General features: G+C 43.8%; 2 protein-coding genes across 7 annotated transcripts in view; one reads left to right on the top strand and one right to left on the bottom strand.

The window, feature by feature from the left end:
• LOC146645978 (rab3 GTPase-activating protein catalytic subunit-like) overlaps positions 1-27,473 on the top strand; it is a 139,315-nt gene that overhangs the window by 56,180 nt on the left and 55,662 nt on the right. The window lies entirely within an intron of this gene.
• LOC146645981 (rab3 GTPase-activating protein catalytic subunit-like) lies at positions 202-27,468 on the bottom strand. Of its 6 annotated transcripts, none has more exons than XR_014908761.1 (9): positions 27,450-27,468; positions 27,104-27,222; positions 14,576-14,741; positions 13,486-13,585; positions 11,063-11,155; positions 10,750-10,922; positions 10,053-10,141; positions 9,799-9,909; positions 202-767 (listed from the first exon to the last, which is right to left on the bottom strand). XR_014908761.1 is itself a non-coding variant. In XM_085391257.1 (8 exons), exons 3-8 carry the CDS (start codon positions 14,729-14,731, stop codon positions 9,891-9,893), a joined length of 630 nt encoding a protein of 209 aa, XP_085247383.1. In that variant the 5' UTR covers positions 14,732-14,741; positions 27,104-27,222; positions 27,450-27,468; the 3' UTR covers positions 9,284-9,890. The 6 variants fall into 6 exon arrangements, 3 of the variants coding, with proteins under 3 accessions (XP_085247383.1, XP_085247384.1, XP_085247385.1); XR_014908762.1 differs by having other exon boundaries at positions 9,822-9,909; XR_014908763.1 differs by lacking the exon at positions 202-767 and adding an exon at positions 7,749-8,684 and having other exon boundaries at positions 9,822-9,909.

Below are 27,473 nucleotides of genomic sequence, written 5' to 3'. Positions count from 1 at the left end.
GCTGGAGGATGGAGCTCAGCTGAAACGACCCATGAAGTCCTCACCGACTCTCATGTTTACCATCAGGACCAATCCCTGCAACTGAAATATAATCTACTAAATATCAGAGTTGAGAAGGTTGTGTTAGCGTGTGGTGAGTGCAGGATGGGGAACTCCATCCTAACGACAAATTTCATTTCCTTAAAAAGGCATCAAGAGAAGCTTTGAAGGTAAAATGAAGGTTTTAGTGTGAAACTGTTTTATCACAGCTGCAGGAAGCTGCAGATTTATGAATACACAGAAGGATTTAGTTTCACATATTTCCAGACAAAGCCATAAATGCTTCTTAATCAATGCCAGTAATATACTGCTTCCTGCTTTTAAGCTTGGGCGAGCCGTAGATGCTGAAATATTGCACCGTTCTTACAAATAAAGCAAACAAATGAAGAAATGTATTTCTATGATCTTACTCCATGGCCACATTCATACATGTGAAAGTCTCCATCCTGTGTCCTTCACTTATCTTCATCCCAGGTGTGAATTGTTCACAGGACTTAAAAGGAGGACGTGTCTGTGGAAAAGCCTCCGGTCAACCTAAACTCCTCCCTCATCAGGACACAGAAGAGCCGCTGAGGCAGCGCCTTGGAGTACGCTGCTGGTCGCGGCACACAGGTGCGCAACAAGATCTCCCGGCCTGCTGGAGGAGGGAAGTCTGGTACTCTGCTACTTCCCCCAGTTTGCTTCTTGTCAGATCCCAAGTCCTCATCGACGGGCGCCAGAAGGGCAGCCTAAAAGGGCAAAGGTCAAATGTTAGCAAACAGCAACCGATTCTGAAGAAATGTGCTGTGTGAGGTGGACACGTGGATATTCAGAAGTACTGTAACCGAGTCTCCCACAGAGACCTGATCCAGACTACAGCTCACAAACACAGCTCCTCTACTAACACCTCACTGCAGCTGCACGCTGCTGATCCTGTCTGTGATTAGAAATGATTTCAATAAAGTAAAACAGAGGCTCGTTTTCTATGAGCGTAAACAGGGATCTCTGTTTCAGTCTCAGTGTAACAAACATGTTTACTGAATAAGTCTTTCAGTAAATATGTTTTTGTTAATTCAGTAAAATCTGCAAAGATGACTTGTACTGTTGGCAGCAACAAACAGAGACAGAGTGTGGGACAGACAGGAAGTCAGGACACGTCTATGTGCTTCACAGTGGGACTAGAACATGAACATTTCTACACACACCACAGGCAGCAACTGTGCAAACCTCCACGTCACCAAAAACACCCTGCAGGTCCCATCAGAGCAACGGCAGAGAAAACAGATGAAACATCTGTTAGAGAGAAAAACGCTTCGCTGCTTTCTTACCTGTATGACACTAAAAGGGTTTTGTTTTTTTAATAATAAAGGCTTCATGTTTTACAGTTAAAGCTCATGCAAACATGCAGGCTTATTTGTCTGATCAATGCAAAAGTTCAAACATGTCTCTTTCAAGCCTCATTATCAGCTGAGATCATAGTAAAGACACAGACAGGATCCTGATCCATCTGTTCTTTATATAATTACTGTTTTTACTGTAATGTACAGTGGGGCAAAAAAGTATTTAGTCAGCCACCGATTGTGCAAGTTCCCCCACCTAAAATGATGACAGAGGTCAGTAATTTGCACCAGAGGTACACTTCAACTGTGAGAGACAGAATGTGAAAAAAAAATCCATGAATCCACATGGTAGGATTTGTAAAGAATTTATTCGTAAATTAGGGTGGAAAATAAGTATTTGGTCAATAACAAAAATACAACTCAATACTTTGTAACATAACCTTTGTTGGCAATAACAGAGGTCAAACGTTTACTATAGGTCTTTACCAGGTTTGCACACACAGTAGCTGGTATTTTGGCCCATTCCTCCATGCAGATCTTCTCGAGAGCAGTGATGTTTTGGGGCTGTCGCCGAGCAACACGGACTTTCAACTCCCGCCACAGATTTTCTATGGGGTTGAGGTCTGGAGACTGGCTAGGCCACTCCAGGACTTTCAAATGCTTCTTACGGAGCCACTCCTTTGTTGCCCGGGCGGTGTGTTTTGGATCATTGTCATGTTGGAAGACCCAGCCTCGTTTCATCTTCAAAGTTCTCACTGATGGAAGGAGGTTTTGGCTCAAAATCTCACGATACATGGCCCCATTCATTCTGTCCTTAACACGGATCAGTGGTCCTGTCCCCTTGGCAGAAAAACAGCCCCATAGCATGATGTTCCCACCCCCATGCTTCACAGTAGGTATGGTGTTCTTGGGATGCAACTCAGTATTCTTCTTCCTCCAAACACGACGAGTTGAGTTTATACCAAAAAGTTCTACTTTGGTTTCATCTGACCACATGACATTCTCCCAATCCTCTGCTGTATCATCCATGTGCTCTCTGGCAAACTTCAGACGGGCCTGGACATGCACTGGCTTCAGCAGCGGTACACGTCTGGCACTGCGGGATTTGATTCCCTGCCGTTGTAGTGTGTTACTGATGGTGACCTTTGTTACTTTGGTCCCAGCTCTCTGCAGGTCATTCACCAGGTCCCCCCGTGTGGTTCTGGGATCTTTGCTCACCGTTCTCATGATCATTTTGACCCCACGGGATGAGATCTTGCGTGGAGCCCCAGATCGAGGGAGATTATCAGTGGTCTTGTATGTCTTCCATTTTCTGATGATTGCTCCCACAGTTGATTTTTTCACACCAAGCTGCTTGCCTATTGTAGATTCACTCTTCCCAGTCTGGTGCAGGTCTACAATACTTTTCCTGGTGTCCTTCGAAAGCTCTTTGGTCTTGGCCATGGCGGAGTTTGGAGTCTGACTGTTTGAGGCTGTGGACAGGTGTCTTTTATACAGATGATGAGTTCAAACAGGTGCCATTCATACAGGTAACGAGTGGGGGACAGAAAAGCGTCTTACAGAAGACGTTACAGGTCTGTGATAGCCAGAGATTTTCCATGTTTGAGGTGACCAAATACTTATTTGCCACCCTGATTTACCAATAAATTCTTTACAAATCCTACCATGTGGATTCATGGATTTTCTTTTTCACATTCTGTCTCTCACAGTTGAAGTGTACCTCTGGTGCAAATTACTGACCTCTGTCATCATTTTAAGTGGGGGAACTTGCACAATCGGTGGCTGACTAAATACTTTTTTGCCCCACTGTAGAATATCATGGACATAATACACAGACTGCAGCCTAAATACTGCTAAAAACAGCCCTTTTTATTTTTAAGGTTTTACGTATTAACCTTTTATTATAAGAGTCACCTGATCCTTAGCAGGTGTGTATACAGAAATACACCAGGTCATTATTTAAGCAAAGCGAAGCCAAACTGCTCCTGTGTGACAGATGAAGTCCACCTTTAAACAGCATTTAGATGCTGCTAATGAAACTCGATTAGTGGCAGCACTGGTCTGTGGGCTGGGGACACTGGTGCCACCAGTACAGCGCGCACTTTTCACAGCGCCATCATGTGGATCAAACTGTATTCTGGGTCAAACCTGATGTTTTATCATTTACACTGAACAAAAATATAAACGCAACACTTTTGTTTTTGCTCCTGTTTTCCATGAGCTCAACTCAAAGATATGAAACATTTTCTACAAACACAAAAGACCCGACACTCGCAAGCAATGTTCCCTCTAAGCTGCGCGCGTGCACAATTGCGCACTGCTGGCACAATTGCGCACTGCTGGCACGGTCTCTGCACAGAAAATCTGCGTTGCGCACAAAAAAAAAAAAAAAAAAGAAAAATCACCTGAATTGAAATTAAAATGAAAACTTTAACGATTCTGTTTTGCAGTGTTAGTCAGTGACTGGCTGCTCCCGTATGGGATCAGAACGAGGCCACCTTATCCCGTAGTCCAGCCAATCACGCGATTCACATTCGTATATACGCAGCTGATCAACGTGGCTGACAGGCTATGACAGCGTCCTTATGTGCGACACCGGTGTTTTAGCAAAGCGGCTGATGTGGAGTGAAGCCACGTTAATGACAACGTGTACAACCATTGGAGATGTGAGCAGGACAGACGGAACAACTGACGGACAAAGTGTGGACTTTATACCAGTTTTTGAATTGTGTTGATCGGCCACGTAAAACCAGAGTTATGATAAAATATCTGCAATGTTTGGTTTTCTTCCTGAATACTGTCGTTGTTTATATTTACTGCAGGAAGAAACGGTAAAAACGCCGTTTTATAAGGAAAACGCTCGAAAGCCTGTGAGCAAAAACAACACCAAAACAAACCCCCACCAGCCTTTCCTATTGGTGGAAAAATGCACCATGTCGACCAATCAAAAAATGATATGGCAACATGACATTTAGTTGTTTAGGAAGGGGGAAGTTTTAGGAGTGACGGCGTGTTTGAGATGCGATTGCCAAGTTTAGCACAAATCTTGTGTAGTTAGAGTGTAGTTAGTGTGTAGTTAAGAGTGTAGTTAGTGTGTAGTTAGTGTGTAGTGTAGTCAATAGTTTTGTTGTGTGTGTCAGAACAATGGTTTACAGGTGTTGCAGCAGTGACACATCTGCTGCTGTCAGGCCTGCAGGTATCAGGCTGTTGTTCTCCTTCATCTCATAGTGGACAGAAATTATTTTTTGCAGCGGCACAAATAATTTGTGTGGCATCAGATTTGATGCAGAACAGCTGATTGTTCTGCAAATAGTTTGAAATGTTTATTTAAAAAACACCTCGGCTGCATTTTTAGGTAAACAGCTGCAAAAAACTCTGTTTGCAAAACTCAGTTACTTTTTTGAAGAAGTCTTGTTGTGTAAAAGTATTCTTGGATGCTGGTGTGACCACAGTGCACACGTCTGCTGTTGCTCACAGTGGTCCAAGGGACGCTCAGGGAGTTTGTGTGTTCAGACACGTGAAACATTACAGGGAACATTGCTCGCAAACACTGCTCACAAATCTGTCTAAATGTGTGTTAGTGAGAACTTCTCGTTAGCTGAGATAATCCATCCCACCTCACAGGTGTGGCATGTCAAGGTGCTGATTAGACAGCATGAATATTGCACAGGTGTGTCTGAGACTGCCCACAATAAAAGGCCACTCTGAAATATGCCGTACATGTGTAGCACAATGACACACATGTCGCAAAACCAGTCAGGATCCGGTTCAGCTCATGGAAACAAAAGTGTTGTGTTTATATTTGTGTTCAGTGTAACAAATACTGAGACGTGTAATAATGTCGTGTGTTGTTCATCTGAGGACGCTGCAAAGAACCAGATTATTTTTATTATCCTGTTTGTCTGTTATGTGAACCTTTAGAGGATGTACCTTATAATGACTGAGTGTGTTTATCGCACTATGTTAAATGTAACTGTGAGCGACACGAGGCTTACTGCTCATGGTTACCTCATCAGTGGTGAAGTCAGCCAGCTTGATGCAAGAAACAGGAAGAAGAAAAGGATGAAAGAGCAACACACAGATGAAAAACAAAAACAGACTTTCTAACCGACAGAGCTGAAATCTGAACATGTCACCAGCTGCAGGAGGCAACGCTCTGAACCACGTCGTTCCTCCTCCAGATGGAGCTTTCACTGCCTATAGTCTCTTGACATACAATGGTTGGATTCTCCTATGATACTGTATCAGCTGAGCCTCAAATTCTTATTGTAGCCAGATGGGCTACTCGCCTTCCGTTGTTTTTCTTCTCTCATTCTCTCTCTCTCTCGCTCGCTCTACCACCCTCGCTCTCTTTCCACTGCACTCGCTCCTTGTATCAGGTGATCGGGTTAATTGGGAACCCACCTGCACATTGATTGCAGGGTGGCGCTAGCCTGTATAAAGCTAAGCCGATGTCTTGTTGGATTAATTCCTCCCGAGCTTCTGGTACGATACAGCAGTAAATGCTGGCGTACTGCGACGGACTGATCAGCAAGAGCCGATTATACGACAGCTACAGGTATGCTCTCGCTTAACCTTGGATTCCCTCCGAATACTGGAATTGGTGTTAATATCCTTTTCCGGCCTGTTGTAGCGCAGCAGTCTGTTTAATTCTGCCATTGCGGAGAGAGGTGTTCGTGGTATCTCCACCAATGAGAGTATAGTGCCTCCGGTCCTGGGGTAAGCTGTTAGAACTACTTTTATTAGCATTCATAGCTATAAGAGTTTAAGGTTACACTTATCTGTTTCAGGGTTCACTGCTGTACTCACCTCTCCATGGTAAATTGTCCAACCTAAATTGGAAGAGTGGACTGCCTTCTCAGTTGCTGTTGTGAACTCCTCCTTGGTGGAGTCTGCTGTCTTGTCTTGTTTTGTCTTATCTTGTTTTTATTAAGTAGGCTTACCTTTTTTTTGGGTTCGCCTGGTGTTCTATTTTACCCTGGACTGTTGCTCGTACCCACACTTCTGTGATCGGGCTGAAGTGATTCTCTGCCCGAGTGTCGTGCTGGGACTCTAAATCGCCTGGGTGGCCGGTCTCAGCCGGTGGGGAGCCAGACCGGCCTACGCCTGAGAATAATTATTACCAGCACGAGTGGTAGTTTGACCCGTGGGGAATAAGCCTTTCCCGTGTGTGTGTGTGTGTGTGTGTGTGTGTGTGTGATTTCTTTTATTAAAGTTATTAAAGTGTGTTTTAGTCTTTTTATGATTTGTAGCGAGCCTGACGCTCAGTGTCCTTTTATTCTTTTAACATACTTTTCTGTGTTTTATTTCAGTGAAGGAGGACGAGCCAGTGGCCCTGGGACCTCAGGTGGTGGGTCGTTTTCACACTTTCTTTTGTACAGCACTGGGTGGTCTGCAGTGATTCTTTTGGTGTGATTTTCTTTTGGTTCCACGGCTGCTGGTAAGTCCAAGTTCCACGATTGTTTATTTTTACTGTAGGACACTGTCAATAATGACGCTACATCTTGACTTTTAATATTTTATTTATAAAATATTATTTATAATATTTTATTTATTTCTATAAATAAAACTGTTTTAATATTGGAAGCCAACCTGCCTCAGTGTGCATCCTTGAATCTGTGCGGTCTTCTTTTATTCCTTTTATTTATTTTTCTTAAATATATTTCCTGGGGGTGTAATTCCCCTAGGTGGCGTTGTCAAGTTTATTTATTTTGTGCATAACCCCGCCGACCACTTGGTCACATTATGATCTCGAGCTTCTTCAGTCTCAGTGAATCCTTAGTTGGCTCAGATGCATCATCTGGTGTTTGAGTGTAACAAGGTGGTTGTAACACAAAAGGAGTGTAAACAGGTGAGTGTGGTTTGTAGTGTAAACTAAAGCAGCGTGTCTAACTAACCACATCTCCATCGCTCCACAGCTGCTGAGGGAGCTACAACCCTCATTCAGCCTTTCACAGACATACAGCAATGAACTGTATGAACAATAAACTTTATTCATACACACAAATCCCTTTAGGGTTGTGTCAGCGAGGGCAAACGTGCCGCATCAAATACATGGAGCTACAAGCTGTGGTGACCCACTGTCAGTAAGGGAGCTTTATTACACACACACAGCATCACAACAACAGTTACCTCAAGCTGCTTCTATGTTATAAGGCAAAGACCCTGCAGTTACACAGGAAACATTAGGTGACCATCTGTGAGCGACAGTGGGAACCAAAGCCTCTAACATCCATCGATAGATGAGGGGCAGACGGACCGAATGCAGAGAGGTGTACTAACACATGTTGAGTGAAGAAGAAACACCCAGTGCATTATGGGGAACTTAGACCTATAACTTAGACCTGTGCGCCTTAGCATATGCTACTTCCGGCGCATAGCGCTTAGTTTCCGGTGTGATATTCGCTCCTTGTTCAAGGTCGGGTTTTTCAACCAAATGGACGAATCAAGTGGCGATTTACATTTCTCGAGATGTCGAATGTATCTGTAGATGATGTTGATCGACTTGTCGATATTTTTTCCCCCCGCACCTCAGAGAGAGACAGGATTCAAATTTTATACTTCTCAGTATTTGTATACAGCGCTCCCTCGTTTATCGCGGGAGTTACGTTCTAAAAATAACCTGCGATTGGTGAAATCTGAAGTAGCCAACTTTATTTTTTACAATTATTATAGATGTGTTAAGGTAAAACCCGTCACTACACACTTTATACACTCAGACCGACATGAAAATTTTCACACGTTTCTCTCCTGTTTAAGCTCTCAAAGTTCAAACCTTCGTAGACAAATAAGTCCAGTATTACAGAAACCAAAGATCAAACCGTGTTTTCAGGTCCAGCACATGAGAACAGAGCAGCTGAGAGATAATTCAACATCAATGAATCATTAATGAACCAATGAATAAGCGATTCTGTACTGTACAGGAGAGACGGCACGGAGGAGATCAACAATAGTCTGCAGCCAATCAGGACGCAGAACACAAAGCGCTGTGATTCATCCGTGAAGCGCACACCTCTCCAACGTGCCAGACGCCATCGAATGTGAGCATTTGCCCACACAAGTCTGTTACGGCGACGAGCTGGAGTCAGGTCAAGACCCCGATGAGGACGACGGGCATGCAGTTGAGCGTCCCTGAGACGGTTTCTGACAGTTTGTGCAGAAATTGTTTGGTTGTGCAAACCAATTGTTCCAGCAGCTGTCTGGGTGGCTGGTCTCAGACGATCTTGGAGGTGAACCTGCTGGATGTGGAGGTCCTGGGCTGGTGTGGTTACACGAGGTCTGCGGTTGTGAGGCCGGTTGGATGTGCTGCCATATTCTCTGAAACGCCTGTGGAGACGGCTTATGGTTGAGAAATGAACATTCAATGCACGGGCGACAGATCTGGTTGACATTCCTGCTGTCAGCATGCCAATTGCACGCTCCCTCATTGCTTGTGGCATCTGTGGCATTTTGCTGTGAGACAAAACTGCACATTCCAGGGTGGCCTTTTGTTGTGGGCAGTCTGAGGTACACCTGTGCACTACTCATGATGTCAGATCAGCATCCTGATGTGGCACACCTGTGAGGTGGGATGGATTATCTCAATATAGCAGATGTGCCCACTACCACACATTTGGACTGATTTGTGACCACTGTTTGGGAGGGATGGTTATATTGTGTATCTGGAATGAATTTTAGGTCTCTACGTCCATCCCATGGGGAATGGGAGCAGTAACAAAGGTGTTGCGTTTATATTTTTGTTGAGTGTATGTAAGCTCTGCTCCAGTGTAATGCATAGGTACAACAATATGCTTTATCTTTAATATAGTTTGGTCACAAAAGACCAAAACTGAACTCTTTGAAGGCTGTAAACACACCATGTTTGGGTGGCTTCACCCCAAAAACACCACAGCAACACTGAAGTCTGGAGGCGGGAGCATCATGGGGGGGGGGGGCTGTTTATTCAGCGTACAGCACTGAGACATTAAACATAACTCCAGGAAGGATGAATGGAGACATTGTTGATTAGAATCTGCTGCCATCTACCAGGATGATGAAGATGAAACAAGGATGGATGTTTCAGCAAGACCATGATCACAAACACAGCCAATGGAAACGGTTGGTTTCAGAGGAATCAAGTAAAGCTGCTGGAACGGCCCAGCCAATCACCTGAGCTGAATCTGTGGGAAGGATCCACGGAGCATTCGGGATTTATAGACTGTTTGTGTGGTGAGTGGGTCAAAGTCATGAGCAATGATGGGACTGGTTTCTCCATACAGACGCTGCCATGAACTGTCATCACCAACATTTGTATAAAGTAATAAATAAATGTCCCTGTGTCACTTTGTATTATTACACAACTTCATCTGTGGTTTGATTCCTTTGCACGTCTGGATTGGAAGTGTTGTTACCGACATCTGGTGATAATTTCACATCAAAGCACCTTTAGAAATATATTTACTTAGAGAACAGCCCGCAGCCCACCGTAGTAATAGTTGAACAGACACACACACAGAGCCAGACGGTAGGTCAGACTGTCACTGGGGGCCGACTTCAGCTGGTGGAAAAGGTTCTACAACGAGGGAAAAGACCATGAAATCAATAAAAATCCTGACAAAGTACTGACAGCACTGAGCCTGTCTTCACTCTGAAACTTATATTGGACCTGACCTGAGTGTAACCTTGAGTGTGCGAGTGGTGAAGAGGCAAACATACATAATCAGAGGTTTTCTCTTGCTCCGATGTCCCACTGGAGTTGGACAGCTGAGTGTTATTCTTACAGTCAGACTTCTCCACAGCAGCATCTGGAAACAGAGACACAAACACAAATAAATAAGTCTGTCATTTAGAAACTCTGTTGTTTTCTAGATGTTAGAAGAATTAAACAAGTGCAGCTCACGTAGTCATCACTTCATGATAAAACACAGGATGCTGATCGCTCAGTGGCAAAAGCAGGATGTGACCAGAAGTAGACAATAAAAATAAGAACGCTGCCTGATATCCTGTTTAAGATGACGCTCTTGTGCTTTACTGAGCTGCTGTCAGATGGGATCAATATCTGTGGCCAGCACTCTAAGACATAAATGCAATTACGGCTGTAGTTTTAAGATTCAAGGCTGTCTTAGCTCGAGCTCGAGCTGCTGAGTGTGACGGGCTCAACAGTAACCAGGAAGGAAAAACTGTTTGTGAAAAGAAGCAGAGGAGCCACATCAGTACGAGTCAAACTACCACACGCTCCGAGGTCTCTGCTGCTCTGAATATCACGCTCACCGTCTCCTAACACGGGATCCACACCTCTTCTGTCAGAATCAGTTTCCTCATAAAATGAGCTGAAACCATTAAAACTCAGTCAAGTATTAGTCAACTCCGACTAGTTAATGCCTTTTAAACAGGTTACATGATTAACTCTTACCAGAAGGACAGAATTGAGTATCTCGGTGTTAAGGGGCGACTCATCGATGCGTCGATGGCGGCGAATGTGCTTCCGGGCACTGTGCACCATGTTGGAGACAGACAGTTTGGAAATGGGCACAGTTGCTGCTGGCTCGGTCAGCTTGGACAAAGCAGAGCTGATATCACTGTTTTCTACAGACGACAAACACATCCAAGAGTTTCTGTTCAATTGCTGAGGCCCGGGTCAGCACAGATGCCCAGATCTCCCAGTAAGCTACGCACGTTTCCAGAATGCAGTATGGTCACTCAACAAGTAAAGCCAGGAACCTGACCTTTGCCCTCATCTTCAGCGTATCCTCTTCCAGGAATCTCCTCTGTACACTCAGTCCTACAGCAGAGTTTAAAGAGCTCTGTCACAGCCTCACCTACAGGGAACACAAACAGTTACTGACCTGATATTTTCTTATTCAAACTTTTCATGAAGCACACGCTTCAGCACAGCGAAGCAGGACAACATCTGTGTAACATTTTCTAAATCATGGACGTGGCAACAAAAGAAAAGTCCACTTTACATCACATGTAAAGTGCTTGGGGCTGTCATGAGAGGCGGGGCACACCCTGGACAGGTCGCCAGTCTGCCGCAGGGCAAACACAGAGACAGACATTCACACCGTGGGAAATTTAGGGCCCCAATGAACCTGTCCCCACTAACTGCATGTCTTTGGACTGTGGGAGGAAGTAGGAGGCCCACACATAGAACAATGAGGAAAAAAAGACACTTTATTTGTCCTTTACTATGTTCTTTCTATCGGTAGCTTGATTACATCCGTCTTATCTGCTGCGTATCATTTGATGCATGAATTTTAGCTTAGAAATAGTTTCCTCTGTGCTTATCTTAATGACCTTGTAGTACCATATCACCCTATTAGAGCACTTCGCTCTCACACTGCAGGCCTACTTGTTGTTCCTAGAGTATTTAAAAGTAGAATGGGAGGCAGAGCCTTCAGTTTTCAGGCCCCTCTTCTGTGGAACCAGCTTCCAGTTTGGATTCAGGAGACAGACACTATCTCTACTTTCAAGATTAGGCTTCAAACTTTCCTATTTGCTAAAGCATATAGTTAGGGCTGGACCAGGTGACCCTGAATCCTCCCTTAGTTATGCTGCAATAGACGCAGGCTGCCGGGGGATTCCCATGATGCATTGAGTGTTTCTTCTTCACTCACTATGTGTTAACAGACCTCTCTGCATTGAATCACATCTGTTATTAATCTCTGTCTCTCTTCCACAGCATGTCTTTATCCTGTCTTCCTTCTCTCACCCCAACCAATCACAGCAGATGGCTCCGCCCCTCCCTGAGCCTGGTTCTGCTGGAGGTTTCTTCCTGTTTAAAGGGAGTTTTTCCTTCCCACTGTCCCCAAAGTGCTTGCTCATAGGGGGTCATATGATTGTTGGGTTTTTCTCTGTATCTATTATTGTACGATCTACTGTGCAATATAAAGCACCTTGAGGCGACTGTTGTTGTGATTTGGTGCTGTATAAATAAAACTGAACTGAACTGAACAGGTAAAAATATGGCGACATCAGGAGTTTCAGACGGTGAGAGAATGAATCTCGCTGCAAAAGAAATGATGTTTTAAACCCTGCATGTCAACGTCTCCCTGCACACCAAGCAAACATTAAATAAACTGTTTTATAGTCACTGTCTCGACTTGTTTCTGTAATTTGATGTCATCCATTTTTTTTATTTTGCCATTTTTATAGGAACAACAGAGCAGCTTTTTCATTTCAGTCGTTTTATTTTGACTCATGATTTTTTTCTTGACGTCGTTTTTTGTTGCTGTGATCTTTTGATGTTAAAGTCTAGTGTTGACCACAGAAAGAGACTTACTGTGATTATACTGTAATCTGTGAAAATCCTCTGTGTGCAGCTGATGGTTAAAAGAAAACATTTCAGTTCATTCAGATCATTTTTATGTTGACAATAGAAAACCATCCTGAATGGTCGGTTTGAATAAGTGCAAATTTAGATCCTATATGGTTGAAAATAACTTAAACATATCGTGATTTATTTCGTGTTTTGTGATATAGCAAAAAAATATTGTGATATTACATTTTCCTCATATCACCCAGCGCCACCATAGATGTCCATACATGACGTCTAACAATGAAGAATGACACGGGGGAAATGTATTGGACAGAAAGAAAGGTGCAAAAAGACACATTTATGAGTAATTACAGAGCAATCCTGCCACTTAGTGCAAATTAATATCAGCCGGTTCAGTCCCAACTATGGCCTCATTAGCCAGGTTTCACACAAGAAGCGTCTCATGATGGGTAAAACCAACAAGCTCTCTCAAGACCTTTGCACACTTAAGACTGATGGCATCGGCTACAGAAGAACTTCTAAGTTACTGAAGGTTCCAGTGAGCACTGTTGGGGCCATAAACCTGGCGTTGCCCCTGCAGGGTTTTTATTTATTTACGATAAACCAGCCACGACCAAGCGCTCCCCACACGATTTCAGACAGACGAGTGAAAAGACTTATCAGAAGAACGACCTGGAACCAGCAGGTACAATCGTTCCACAGGAAACAACAACATGACCTGCATCACACACACGACTCCTAAAAGCCACTGGCAGGGTTTCTGGATGTCAGCCACTTGCTGACATGTATTTAAAAAAAATTTAATAATTTCTTAATAATAATATTACATTTTTCTATTTGTGTATTAATGACATGACATGTACTGCCTACCTGGAGGCTGCTGTGGCCATGAATACTGCTGCCAGTCTTGGAGCACGTAGGTGAAGCGAATGGCGATGTTGACTGGAGGCAGAGGGAACAGGGAACAACCCTGATGACAACAGGAAGACATCAGCTCATGTTTATGGTAACAAGCTGCAGCATTAATCTCTCTGTACAGGCGTGGATTACACCTCGTCATTGTCGGCTGTTTCTGGGAACATACTGAACACATTTAACCCTCATGTGTGGATGATGACAACATCAATCAGGATTTTTATTCTTCTTTAGGAATGAATATAAGATTTTTGAACTTCATTTTTTAAATGTCCACTTAGGTGGACAACATCGGTTTTGACTTATGAAGGGTATGGAGACATCAGTGTGTAGTGTTTCTGTGCAAGTTTACCATCAACACCAACACAAATACAAGAAAACAGCCTTTGAATAGCTGCAGACCACTGTGCATGAAAGGGTTAAACAACGTGATGTCTGGGAATCCATTGTGTTTCCAGGAATAGGAATAAACAAAGTTCAAACAAACTGATCATTAAACCGACATCCACTTCCTAACAGTCTTTATTTTATTCACAAATTAACTCCACAAAAATCCAGAAACCGAATTTACACAGAATTAGACGTCTTCTTCTTCCTCTTCTGTTTTCCCAATGTTCACATAACTAAGCAGTGTGCTGTACTGTTATCAACCTGCTCTTTGACGAACTATTACAAGAATATATTCTTATTATAAGATAAGATGTTTGTGTTATTTTCAAGTTGAATACAGTTTTTGTGTGACTGTCAGAGCACAGCAGGAGGAGGAGGAGGAGGAGAGACTGTACATGAGCAGGAAAAACCAGATGAATAAATGTTTTAGAAAATACATTTACATGCACTTCGTGGATGCTTTTATGATTATTAGTTGCATTTAACAGGATTCACATCGTCCTAAAATCGTCTGGAACAGGATGCTGAGGTGATACTTGTAGAACATGGGTACATGACGCTCTGTGGCTGCACAATTTTAATTTTTCTTTATTAAAAACAAACAAACAACCTTGAAATATGATCCATATAAAGATGTTTGTTCCAGAGCACTTACTATCTTAGATTTGAAGATGTCGAGCAGGCCGGACAGGTGGTTGTACTGCACGGGCGCTCGACGCAGGTGAACGATCTCAAAGTCGGTGCGCACGCCTGGTCCTTTGCACTCTCCGGCATACATCCGCCTCCACTTCTGCTGGATCTGCACAAACATCGGCACCTGACTGAACACAAGATAAACAGCAGAAGGCATTACTAGCAGGATCTCTGGTACACGCCCGACATCCAGCTTCAGTTTCTCTCAACCAGCAACAATCCAGCTAAACTAAACAGTCCGACTGAAACACAGAGCAACAAGCTGCAGAACTGCATTGTACTGGCATGTATGTCAGCACTGTCACTGCACGGACCACTGAGTGCTACACAGACTGGTTTTAATATGTTGTGTTCATTGGCGTAATCTGGGGCTGCAGCAATTCATCACTTCTAAAAAAATCCTCCAAACCCATTCTTTGCTGCGATGCAGCGATGCAGCGATGCAGCGTGCTCTGTGGCACAGACTTGTTCAACGATGTAAACGTGTGTGAGGGATAGGTCAGTAGGTAGAGTGGCTGCCCCGGGATCAGAAGGTTGGGGGTTTGAATCAAGTGAAAAGCTAAGCTGAGGTACCCCTGAGCAAGGTCCCTACACGTCTGCTACCCACCAGCTCGATAGCTAGCCGGGAGCTCGAGGGTCACTGAAGCCGCAGAGAACGGCACAACTCCCGGCACATCATATTCAGATCACCGCAGACTTTCGCTACTCAGGTTAAACGTGATATATAAGTCACTTAGACAACCTAAAAATGTTATTGTTGGACTTTTTTCAGTGTTTTATTTGTTCGTGAGTAAATCGGTTTGGCTGAGATTAAAGTTATTAGATTAGATAAAATAAAACTTTATTAATCCCCCAGGTGGGTTCCTCCTTGGTTTTCACACAGCTGAATAAACGTCAAACAGAAAACTGATTAAACAGAAGTGTGAGATGGTCGAGAGTTTACTCCAGTGTCCTGTTATATTTTAGACAGCAAGGAGCAGACGGCCGAGTTTATTAAACTCCACCGAGACAGCAGTGACGCTAATCCGAAGGCGAGACCGTCCAATTTAACAGCCGTTTACTTCCGGCCTACCCGACCTTCTCAGGACCCGGCCCACATAGACCGCGAAGGCCGGGTCCTCAGGAGGATGCAGCCCATGAATTTGGACACGACCACTGACATGTTACAAAACAAACTCACATCGCTATCAGCAGCCATGTTGTTGCCTTTGGCTGCCTGATCGGTTCAGGAAATTAGGATGTTTTTCTACGCATGTGCGAAAAGGTGGTCGCTTCCTCTATAGTTCTTTCACAATAAAATAAAACAAACAAATTCTAAATTCATCCATCCATCTTCATCCGCTTTATCCGAGGCCGGGTCGCGGGGGCAGCAGCCTAAGCAAAGAGGCCCAGACCTCCCTCTCCCCAGCCACCTCCTCCAGCTTATCCGGGGGAATACCAAGGCGTTCCCAGGCCAGCCGAGAGATATAATCTCTCCAGCGTGTCCTGGGTCTGCCCCGGGGCCTCCTCCCGGTGGGACATGCCTGGAACACCTCACCCAGGAGGCGCCCAGGAGGCTCCAATCTCTAAGGGAGAGGCCAGCCACCCTTCGGTGGAAGCTCATTTCTGCCGCTTCTATCCGCGATCTCGTTCTTTCGGTCACTACCCACAGCTCGTGGCCATAGGTGAGGGTAGGGACGTAGATCGACCGGTAAATGGAGAGCTTCGCTTTTACACTCAGCTCCCTCTTCACCACGACGGACCGGTGCAGCGTCCGCATTACTGCAGCTGCAGCCCCAATCCGTCTGTCGATCTCCGGCTCCCTTCTCCCATCACTCGCGAACAAGACCCCGAGATACTTGAACTCCTCCACTTGGGGCAGGAACTCATCCCCGACCCGGAGTGGGCACTCCACCCTTTTCCGGCTGAGAACCATGGCCTCAGATTTGGAGGTGCTGATCCTCATTCCCGCTGCTTCACACTCGGCTGCGAAACGTTCCAGTGCGAGCTGGGTGCATTGTGTGCCGGGTGGCGGCCAGGAGCGGAGGCCCTGGCGGACTGACCCCCGGCTGCCAAGACTGGCAATAGGGACAATTCTAAATTCAATTCAATTTTATTTGTGTAGCGCCAAATCACAACAACAGTCGTTGTGCAAAACTCATTCAGGCATTTGATGACAGGTTTCAAGATGTGAAGAATATCCAAAAGGAACTGGAGATGTTTGCTACGCCGTTTAATGTGCAACCATCTGTGCCAGACACTTTCCAAGTGGAAATAATTGGGCTGCAAAACAACTACGAGCTCAAAGCTAAGTATAACAGCCTCTCTCTGCTGGACTTTCACAAACTGTACGTTCATGCTGAGGCTTTTCCCATCCTGGCGAGACATGCCCTGAAATTTGCATCTCTGTTTGGGACAACGTACCACTTTGAACAGGTCTTTTCAAAACTGACTCTTGCAAAGAGGCGCTTCCACTCAAGACTAACTGAATCAAACTTGAAAAAGCAGCTTCGAGTGGCATCATCATCATCACTGCCAGCTGACATCAGACACCTCGCCAAAAAGAAACAGTTCCAGCCATCTCATTAGGTGAGTCTGATGAGCAGAAATGCAGCAGTAACACAGCAGCAGCCCAAGCAGAGAAGCCTCCTCCAGCTTGTCCGGGGAACGCCAACCCATTCTCAGACCAGCCAAGAGATGTTAATATAAGCAATTAGCAGGGTGTGTCAAAGAGTGAACAGAACATCGCCGAGTCAGCTGACAGCTCCATAAAACGTGTTTCCTACAGCAGCAAACAGGCTTCAAGAAGTGACAGTAAGGAGAGGTGTCAAGATCTGTGGGCCAGTCAGCCTCTTGTGTAAAGGACACAGTGATGCTGAAGTCATAGAGGCTGTGGTCAGGTCAGTCAGCCCAGGTTTCAGTATTCCTGACATGCCTGAGATAAAAGGACCTCACTCCCCGTTAGTTAAAGGAAATATTGAAAGCTCATCAAAAAACTGCTGACTTAACTCTTTGTGCTTGCATTGGCTCTCAGGAAGGCATCAGTGCAGCACCGTACCAGTGACAGTGAGGAAAGCTGCTCATCATTGGTTATGGCTCAAGAACTGCTCCAAAATCGAATTACCACCTCATTCCTGAAAAGCAGGCAGTTTATGAAAGATTTTGAGAATATATCAGTGATTCTTGAGATAAGGGACAAAACATGTCCAAAGTTTCTGTCAACACCATCAGATTTTTTAAAAAGTACAAAAAAATAAGGAATTATTGTGGGTAACTTACACTGTGAGGACCCCTTTACCACTTCCTGTTTGATACACATGCCATGAGGTCACTGCTCTGGTGAGTTTTTTTAATTTTTATTTCATTTATTGCATACCTTTCTGATAAAACTCTGTGTCACAACCATAGTGCATCAACACCACAGTAGAGGCCATAAGCAACTGATGAACAACAGGATGGCGTCTGTCAGAAAAACGTGCTATGAGAGAAAGTAGGGTATTTTGTCAGCACCATCAGGATTTTTGCCTGACGGTGTTGACCCTTTTTCTAATGATTTTGGCAAATGTCACAAAAGTGTCCTATTCACTAATTATATTAAGTTATTTTTATTACTATTTCAGTCATATTACTTCCTGTGCATTTTACTGATATTTCTGCTTTACAGATGTGTCGAATATTATGGAATTTGCCTGATCTTGAATCTCATAGTTAATGTATACTTTATTAATCCTGTAGGAAAATGCTTAGTCCTCTGCATTTAACCCATTTACTCAGTGAAGCAGTGGGCAGCTACCAATCCATGACCCGGGGAGCAGTGTGTAGAGACGGTACCTTGCTCAAGGGTATCTCAGGATAGCCGCTGTTTGGTGGATTTGAACCCCCAACAGGGCTCTAGAGTGCGACCAAATTTTTCAGTGGTGCGACTAAAAAAAAATATTTGGTTGCACCTGTGCGACCAACTGTTCGGGTAGCAAAAAAAATAAAAAAAAATCTGCAACCTTCCCTGTGGTCAACAACAGACACACATTTTGTCCCTATCGTGGACTAAACCAATCAGAGATAGTAAGGGGCGGGACCTCTCTGATTGGCCGTGGTCCAGTTGAAAGTGCAGGTGGAAGTGGGAGGTGAGTAGCTTGAATAAAGCGATATCAATTCATTAAATCCTGAATCGACTTTTAAATATAACTGTGTTTTGCCAGAAACGCCAGATTCTCAGATTAAAGCTCACAAAACCAGTTCAACAACAACCAAACAGCAAATCAGAGCAGGTACACGGACTCCACACAAAGACGTAAACACAGAGCGGACCCGACCCATCAGAATTAACTTTGTCTTTCTCGGCTTTCTCACCCGACGGCCCGTAGACGGACACGCTGTCGGAGCTTAGCGAATCTGATGCGTCCGGTCCGCGATGTGTTTACGTCTTTTTGCGCTGATTCTGAGCTGCAGGTTTTGTCTCTCTCCAACCAAAATTCACCGAGCTGAATTTTGCTGTTTTGCTTCCACGACTATTAAAATCACATCCATGCACAGCTAGCTCTCTCTCTATCTCTCTCTGTACTTCAAGAACAGTTTCCCGTCTCCAATCTCTGTTTTCTGTATTATTTATTCGCTTATTACCCACCAGTCTACCGTTGTTTACAGTGCTGTCGGCTACTGTCTTTTTCTTCAAGAAAGCCTATTTTTTCTGTTGTTCAATACTGAAGAAATTTAAACTTTATATGCAGAACATTGTAGAATATTTTTAAGGTTATCTGCTATAAAAAGCCAGACCAGGAAAATCTCCTTCATGTTTTTCTGTGTTTTATTCTCAGTTACTTTCACACAAAGGAATCTGCTGTGATGTTCACAATTCTGATGAAGTCAGTACTGATAAATGATCAGAATTATAATATTTCTGACTGTCTGAGGCTAAGTTGAATCGAATCGGGACTTTGAAAACCGGAATCGAATGGATTATAGAAATCAGTGATGATACCCAGCCCTAGTGAGCAGCCTGGGCACGACAGAAGTGGATGTAGCTGTAACAGGAAAAGAACTATTGCTAACTTTTCTGTTAAGGCCTGATCCTTCTGAAATTCATAGCCAGTGCTCTGACACGGTGTCATCAATCTTTGAATGCTGAAAAAGCACAGTGTATCCAGAAAAACACATTATATTATATAAATTATTATAAAACTTGTGTGCGCCTAACTTTTGTGCCGGTACGCGTACGCCCATGGCAAAAAGTTAGTCTAGAGCCCTGCCCAACGATCATGGGGCAAACACTATCTACTGAGCTATCTCTGCCCCGAGAGCTGGTCTTTTAAGTGATGATGTATGAACCCTGCTTTCGGGTCCAAACTACTCTGTGTTTATTAAGGCTGTTGTGTTTTAACATGTTTTTATTCTTTTTTATCTTGTTCTATTTAATCTGAACAAGCCCCTAAAAACAGTCAGTGATCACTGTCAGCCTAACCATCGGGAACCCTCACGTTAACTTTTATCAAGTGGAAAAAAGTTTCACTGTGTTTATGTTACGCTAACATAGCTGTGTTGCTAGCAATCACGTAGCACATCATTATACACCAGCTAGTCCAACATCAGTAACCCTACAAACGCCAGTGCTGTTTAGTTTTGTCTTCATTTATGTTGGAAGTGATAGCAGAGCTGGTGTTAAGGTGGAAACCGGCGAGCTAACTTCTAACTCTGTTAAATTTCATATATTCTGTTTTCATGGATGCCTGGATGTTACACCTGGTAAAACAGCCACACTGATCATTTTATTAAAGATGAAAGAATTTAGACAGTTTGTAACTCTCAGTGATGCCGCAGAGTTCCTTTGACTTTGGGATCTGCAGCGGAGTTTGGACCTGGAAACGGCTAATGACATCAGACTTAAAGACCGGATAGCATTTCTGTTGCTTAATACATATTTGTGTTGTGAATATTCATCCTTAATATGTGTAAATGCATATGCTTCAGAAAAATTATAGCAATTACAAAATGGTACATTTCAGGCTAGAATAGCAAAGAGGAAGCTGTCAGTAGAGGAACAAAAGAGAAGGAACAGGGATGATCAAAAAATAAGTAGAGAAAAAATTAACAGCCAGCCTGAGTTTCTCATAAAGGGAAAGATGGAGAAATAGAGTGAAAGAGGGAAAAATAAAGAACATCAGTGATCTGAAAGGAAGAGAAAAAAAGGCAGAAGAGAAGGTTTTGGAAACAAGCACAGAGAGTCAAAAGGAGAGAAAGTCCAGCAGCGTCTAAACACACAACCACAGAGTACTTTAGGAATCAAGGAGCAGTAGGCAGCTACTTGCTGGTGAACTATTAAGATGTAGAACTTGACATGTGCAAAAACAGAATTGTTATGATGTGTCTTGTGATATTACAAAGGTTGTTAAGGTTTAATGGTCATTTTGAAAGAAATAATATCCTGTTTTCTACTCATGTGTCACCACTTGTCAACTCCATAATATGGATTTTTTGTTTATTTTTCTGTTTTGAAGAACCATATATTTTCCTCCCTCATGATCTTCCAATAAAAATACGTAATTTTCTAAATAAATATGTAATTTTCACGCTGCTAAATATGATCGTTTCTTATGGAGATTAAATACAAGCTTCTGAAAATATGTATGACTGTAACTCTAATAATCCATGCATCCATCCATCCATTCGCTTCCGCTTATCCTTTTCAGGGTCGCGGGGGGCGCTGGAGCCTATCCCAGCTGTCATAGGGCGAAAGGCGGGGTACACCCTGGACAGGTCGCCAGTCTGTCGCAGGGCCAACATACAGGGACAGACAACCATTCACACTCACATTCACTCGCACATTCACACCTAGTGGCAATTTGGATTATCCAATTAACCTATCCCCACAAGCTTCATGTCTTTGGACGGTGGGAGGAAGCCGGAGTACCCGGAGGGAACCCATGCAAACACGGGGAGAACATGCAAACTCCACACAGAAAGACCCCAGCCTGATGTTGGAATTGAACTCAGGACCTTCTTGCTGTGCGGCAACAGTGCTAACCACCGTGCTGCCTAACTCTAATAATAAAAAGCCAAAACAATCTTACTTTTAAATGTGGTATAATTACTTTGAAAACATATGTGCATAAACAGTAGAACAGAGAAGCTGGTAATAGTCAAAATAGCTGAAACAACTTAATTTAAAATATATATTTTTACATTTCTTTGTGTCTGATGGTGTTGACTAAAACCTTGCACTTCTCCAGCAAAAACATGATTAAAAATTGTTACACCTGGCAGATTGTACCAAAACAAGGTGAGACAGCCAAAACTTTGTGTAACAATTATATGTAAATATGTCTTTAAGAGAGTAAAGAGAGGTTAGTTTATTTTGGAGTAGAGCTCCATTTATTAAGAAAAATTAAAAAAGACAGGAACACTCTTTAGAGGTTTGTGGGTGGCTCTCAAAAGAGCCGTTGTGGGGAAGTCACTCAGACTTCAAACAGGCTACTCCTTTGGTTGCCAAGACACGGCTCCCTCCGCCGAGAAGTGGGCCATGAACTTCTCCCCCACCAGGACAGCCTCTCTGGAGGAGTTGTTTGCTGCTACACGACCCAGGCCTTGCAACGGCTCCACCACAGTAGGTGCCACACCCCTCACAGCAGGTGCCACACCCCTCACAGCAGGTGCCACACCCCTCACAGCAGGTGCCACACCCCTCACAGCAGGTGCCACACCCCTCACAGCAGGTGCCCCTCTCTTGTCCAAACAGCACAGAAAATTGTGGAGAACACACGTTGCCTTCACACACTTCTCCGCAATTTCAGGACGGAGCTCCATGGAGCGCAGATACAACCTCTACTGTGAGGGAGAGAGGGAAGTTCCAGCGCTCCTGGAATCCCTCTGCAATGCACCGCCAGTCTTCAGTTGAAGGCACAGCCATGAAGTCGTCCACTAGACAGTCCCAGATGGACGTCGCTACCTGGGGGGTGATCTGGCTCACCAAGGACACGCCAACTCGAAAACTGAATGCGATGGTCCTGAAGGAGTCCTCGGTGGCAAGGAACCTGGACAAAATGCTGCAGTTACAAAATACATTATTCAAATTCCAAAATACTTTTGTGATGTCAGATTTAAATTACAAAACATAAATCTTACATAAAACCTTTTGTAATTACAAGGATAATTACATGATATATATTAGATATAATCTAAAACAGTCTGCTGGGATTATATACAAATATTCAACTATCCCAGAATTAAACCAGGTCTAAATAAAAAGAAAGGAGTGAGTATCACTACAAAGATTAACCCACAGTGGTCCTCATACCACAGTTTGATATCAGCAAACAGCGAGAGCATACATTGATATGACACCACAGCCATGCTATCATTCAAACACTGATAACGGCATAAATCGAATTACAGTGGGGCAAAAAAGTATTTAGTCAGCCACCGATTGTGCAAGTTCCCCCACCTAAAATGATGACAGAGGTCAGTAATTTGCACCAGAGGTACACTTCAACTGTGAGAGACAGAATGTGAAAAAAAAAAATCCATGAATCCACATGGTAGGATTTGTAAAGAATTTATTCGTAAATTAGGGTGGAAAATAAGTATTTGGTCAATAACAAAAATACAACTCAATACTTTGTAACATAACCTTTGTTGGCAATAACAGAGGTCAAACGTTTACTATAGGTCTTTACCAGGTTTGCACACACAGTAGCTGGTATTTTGGCCCATTCCTCCATGCAGATCTTCTCGAGAGCAGTGATGTTTTGGGGCTGTCGCCGAGCAACACGGACTTTCAACTCCCGCCACAGATTTTCTATGGGGTTGAGGTCTGGAGACTGGCTAGGCCACTCCAGGACTTTCAAATGCTTCTTACGGAGCCACTCCTTTGTTGCCCGGGCGGTGTGTTTTGGATCATTGTCATGTTGGAAGACCCAGCCTCGTTTCATCTTCAAAGTTCTCACTGATGGAAGGAGGTTTTGGCTCAAAATCTCACGATACATGGCCCCATTCATTCTGTCCTTAACACGGATCAGTGGTCCTGTCCCCTTGGCAGAAAAACAGCCCCATAGCATGATGTTTCCACCCCCATGCTTCACAGTAGGTATGGTGTTCTTGGGATGCAACTCAGTATTCTTCTTCCTCCAAACACGACGAGTTGAGTTTATACCAAAAAGTTCTACTTTGGTTTCATCTGACCACATGACATTCTCCCAATCCTCTGCTGTATCATCCATGTGCTCTCTGGCAAACTTCAGACGGGCCTGGACATGCACTGGCTTCAGCAGCGGAACACGTCTGGCACTGCGGGGTTTGATTCCCTGCCGTTGTAGTGTGTTACTGATGGTGACCTTTGTTACTTTGGTCCCAGCTCTCTGCAGGTCATTCACCAGGTCCCCCCGTGTGGTTCTGGGATCTTTGCTCACCGTTCTCATGATCATTTTGACCCCACGGGATGAGATCTTGCGTGGAGCCCCAGATCGAGGGAGATTATCAGTGGTCTTGTATGTCTTCCATTTTCTGATGATTGCTCCCACAGTTGATTTCTTCACACCAAGCTGCTTGCCTATTGTAGATTCACTCTTCCCAGTCTGGTGCAGGTCTACAATACTTTTCCTGGTGTCCTTCGAAAGCTCTTTGGTCTTGGCCATGGCGGAGTTTGGAGTCTGACTGTTTGAGGCTGTGGACAGGTGTCTTTTATACAGATGATGAGTTCAAACAGGTGCCATTCATACAGGTAACGAGTGGGGGACAGAAAAGCGTCTTACAGAAGACGTTACAGGTCTGTGAGAGCCAGAGATTTTCCTTGTTTGAGGTGACCAAATACTTATTTTCCACCCTGATTTACGAATAAATTCTTTACAAATCCTACCATGTGAATTCATGGATTTTTTTTTTCACATTCTGTCTCTCACAGTTGAAGTGTACCTCTGGTGCAAATTACTGACCTCTGTCATCATTTTAAGTGGGGGAACTTGCACAATCGGTGGCTGACTAAATACTTTTTTGCCCCACTGTAAATCGGGACTTGATGAGACCCGAGTATCACTAGAAATATTATAAACAGTCGTCTCCGTACCACAGCTTGCTATCAGTAAACACCGACAGCATTCATTGATAGCATAGCACATCCATGTTAGCACAGGTATCAATAAAGGACTACCGTATTAAACACTTTTACTAACCTCAGGGAGATGGACAGGCGCTCTGCAGGTGGGATTGAGCGTCTGTAGTTGGTGTCAAGGCGGGCAATGCTGGGACCAACGCGGGACAGCAGGTCCTCAAACTGGGCGAGTGAAAGACGGTGGTATTGCTGGAATCTGCCGTCATCCAGGCGCAGCTCCTGGAGCAAATGGTGAAACTCACCAAACTGCTCACGCGTCTGGAGGACCTGATGGACCCAGGTACGGCGAGGACGTCCTTAACGCCGCTGCTCTGCTCCTTTTTGGCTCCTACCTTAAAGCACACTGTGCGCTGTCGATCTTACGTGCTGCACAATAATGTTTAACATTTAGTATTTACTGTTATATTCCCATAGATCATCATGGTGTTGTTTATTTTATTGCTCTAGTCTTCTTCTGCTTGTTTTCTTTTTTCTTTCTCAACAGGTGATCCAGGAAAAAAAAAAAAAAAAGACCCCAACGTATTAGCCAGAGGTCCCTTTACTACGGTTCGGAGCCGCGGACCTGTTTTATTTACGAGATCACTGCAAAAAGTGCAGCCTTACCTAATGTGCACCTACTGTTACTCATTTATATTAAGATTTAAACATCTAGTTGGTGTTGGTATGGAGAGTAACCTTCGGTAATAGTAATAAATCACACAGCAATAGGATATTCATGTAGTTGTAAAGTATTCAGAATATGTTACTTCTATTATCTTTGGTGGAATACATTTTAAAATTAACACTGTCAACAGGTTAGCACCTCATACCACAGTGCAGCAAAGCAGTCTCATGAGCGCTGGGAAGGACACTTAAGGACACTTTAAGGAAAACTTAAACTGAAAGCGAGCCTTTATTTGGGCTGATGCAGAAGGGAGTAGACAAAACATAACAGGGACTGAGACTGCAACTAACCAAAAACCTAAACTGGAAAAACACTAACCTGACTGAAAGGCATAACTATGATCACTGTGAACAGAATGCTGTGCAGATGCATGGAAACTGTGAACCAAGTGGCGTGACGAAAGAGACATGAACATGACCTGCACGGAACCTCATCGTGCGGCTGCATGAAAAACAACATAAACCAAATGGCAAACATGAACTGCACAGAATCCTGAAAAACACTTAACTTGACCGGGGGGAAGTACACAGACGACGCGACACAGACTGTATGAAACACAGAGACTAAATACACATGAGGGATGATCAGGGGAAGTGGCCACACATGGGAGCACAGCTGACACACATGAACCTAACGACAGGACAGGAGAAATGAAACTGAATACACTGACATTGAATACAGACTTTCAAAGTAAAACAGAAAACATGGAGATTAGACGTGACATGAACTTGACAAACAAAGAAAACTTGGACATGAAACATGGCAGAATGTAACTAGATCAGGGGTGCCCAATCCCGGTCCTCGAGAGCTACCGTCCTGCAGCTTTTAGATGCATCCCTACTCCAACACAGCTGAATCAAATGAATGGCTTGTTATCAGGCCTTTGCCAAACACGATGGCATGCTGAAGAGGTAATCAAACCATTTGATTCAGCTGTGTTGGAGTAGGGATGCATCTAAAAGCTGCAGGACGGTAGCTCTCGAGGACCGGGATTGGGCACCCCTGAACTAGATAAACCGAAATGAAACTAGACTAAAAAGAATAACAAAACACCAAGAAACTCAGAATACTGGGTCACATGACCCAGGGCCATGACAATACGGAGGTGTTATCAGCTCAGTATTGAACAAGAAATATTAATGCTTCAAATTATTTGTCCTAAAGGATGCAAGCTATACAGAGTACTGCACATGTGACTTTGTGAACATACCTCATTAAATATAATTCGGACAGTTTTTTAACCTGAATATTTGCAACAAACAAAAAATATACAGAGTCAGTGCTAAAAAAATAATCAGAGGAAAAAATTAACATTTTAACTTAAGCTGCCAAGCGGAAGTAGTTGGTTTCAGTACATAAGTATCGGGCTTTGCTATTTAATCCGTAGCTATTGACTAATGAGGGGTTACTGAAGTGCCAGGTTTTTAAAAGTTGGCGTTAATGTCGTTCCACATGTGGAAAGCGACAGAAAACATGCTGCTGTTTGCACATATTTAATAATCAGCTCTGCACAGGAGCAGAAGCAGAGTCCAGCCTGTTGCTCTTACAGTATAATACTCATAAAGAAAGTACAGTAACCGTGGTTAGTCACTGAGCAGCCCGGTGCGTTTCTCTTGATTTCTTTAGTCAGGGTAAATTCATTCACCTGCACGGGTTAGCTAAACGAACTTTACAAAACAAGTTTCCCCGACAGCCGAGTGCTCACCTAAGGACCTAAGTTACGGATTAGCTTACACACACATTTAACTTACCGAAAATAATACGGTGGGGCCTCAGGTCCTCCTGTCTGGTAGTCCAATTTACTGAAGAACACCTCAGGCTGTCACTTTGAAATAGCCGGTAATGTAAACGCTGGACCTCTCAGCATCTGCCATTCCCGAACAGACACATGCAAGTTTGTCCGTGACTGCAGCCGCGCTGTACATTTATTTCTGTTTCAATATTTTTTTCAGTTTCAATATTTTTTTCGGTTTCATTTCAAGGTGGCATCGTTCTGATCCCATACACACACAAATCCTGATTTACAAGTACAAAATATTTATGACCACAATTTGAGCCCATATACTCTCTCTACCACAGCTGCCTTTGAACTTGCCTGGCCAGGTCTGAGTCCAGCTTTGC

Source organism: Rhamphochromis longiceps, linkage group LG19, assembly GCF_057381845.1.
Source record: "Rhamphochromis longiceps isolate RC_006_pf linkage group LG19, R_longiceps_female_GT1.1, whole genome shotgun sequence".
Taxonomy (NCBI): domain Eukaryota; kingdom Metazoa; phylum Chordata; class Actinopteri; order Cichliformes; family Cichlidae; genus Rhamphochromis; species Rhamphochromis longiceps.
The sequence above is the reverse complement of the archived record's forward strand: the minus strand, read 5'-3'. Positions and strand labels throughout refer to the sequence as shown.

Bases quoted from the DNA above. Each gene is read 5' to 3' on its own strand.
- LOC146645981 (XM_085391257.1), bottom strand. From the start codon at position 14,731: ATGTTTGTGCAGATCCAGCAGAAGTGGAGGCGGATGTATGCCGGAGAG. The intron at 10,923-11,062 runs GTCAGGTTCCTG...TGTCGTCTGTAG, and splicing joins CGCTGAAGATGAGGGCAAAG to AAAACAGTGATATCAGCTCT. The intron at 10,142-10,749 runs GTAAGAGTTAAT...CTCTGTTTCCAG, and splicing joins TACTCAATTCTGTCCTTCTG to ATGCTGCTGTGGAGAAGTCT.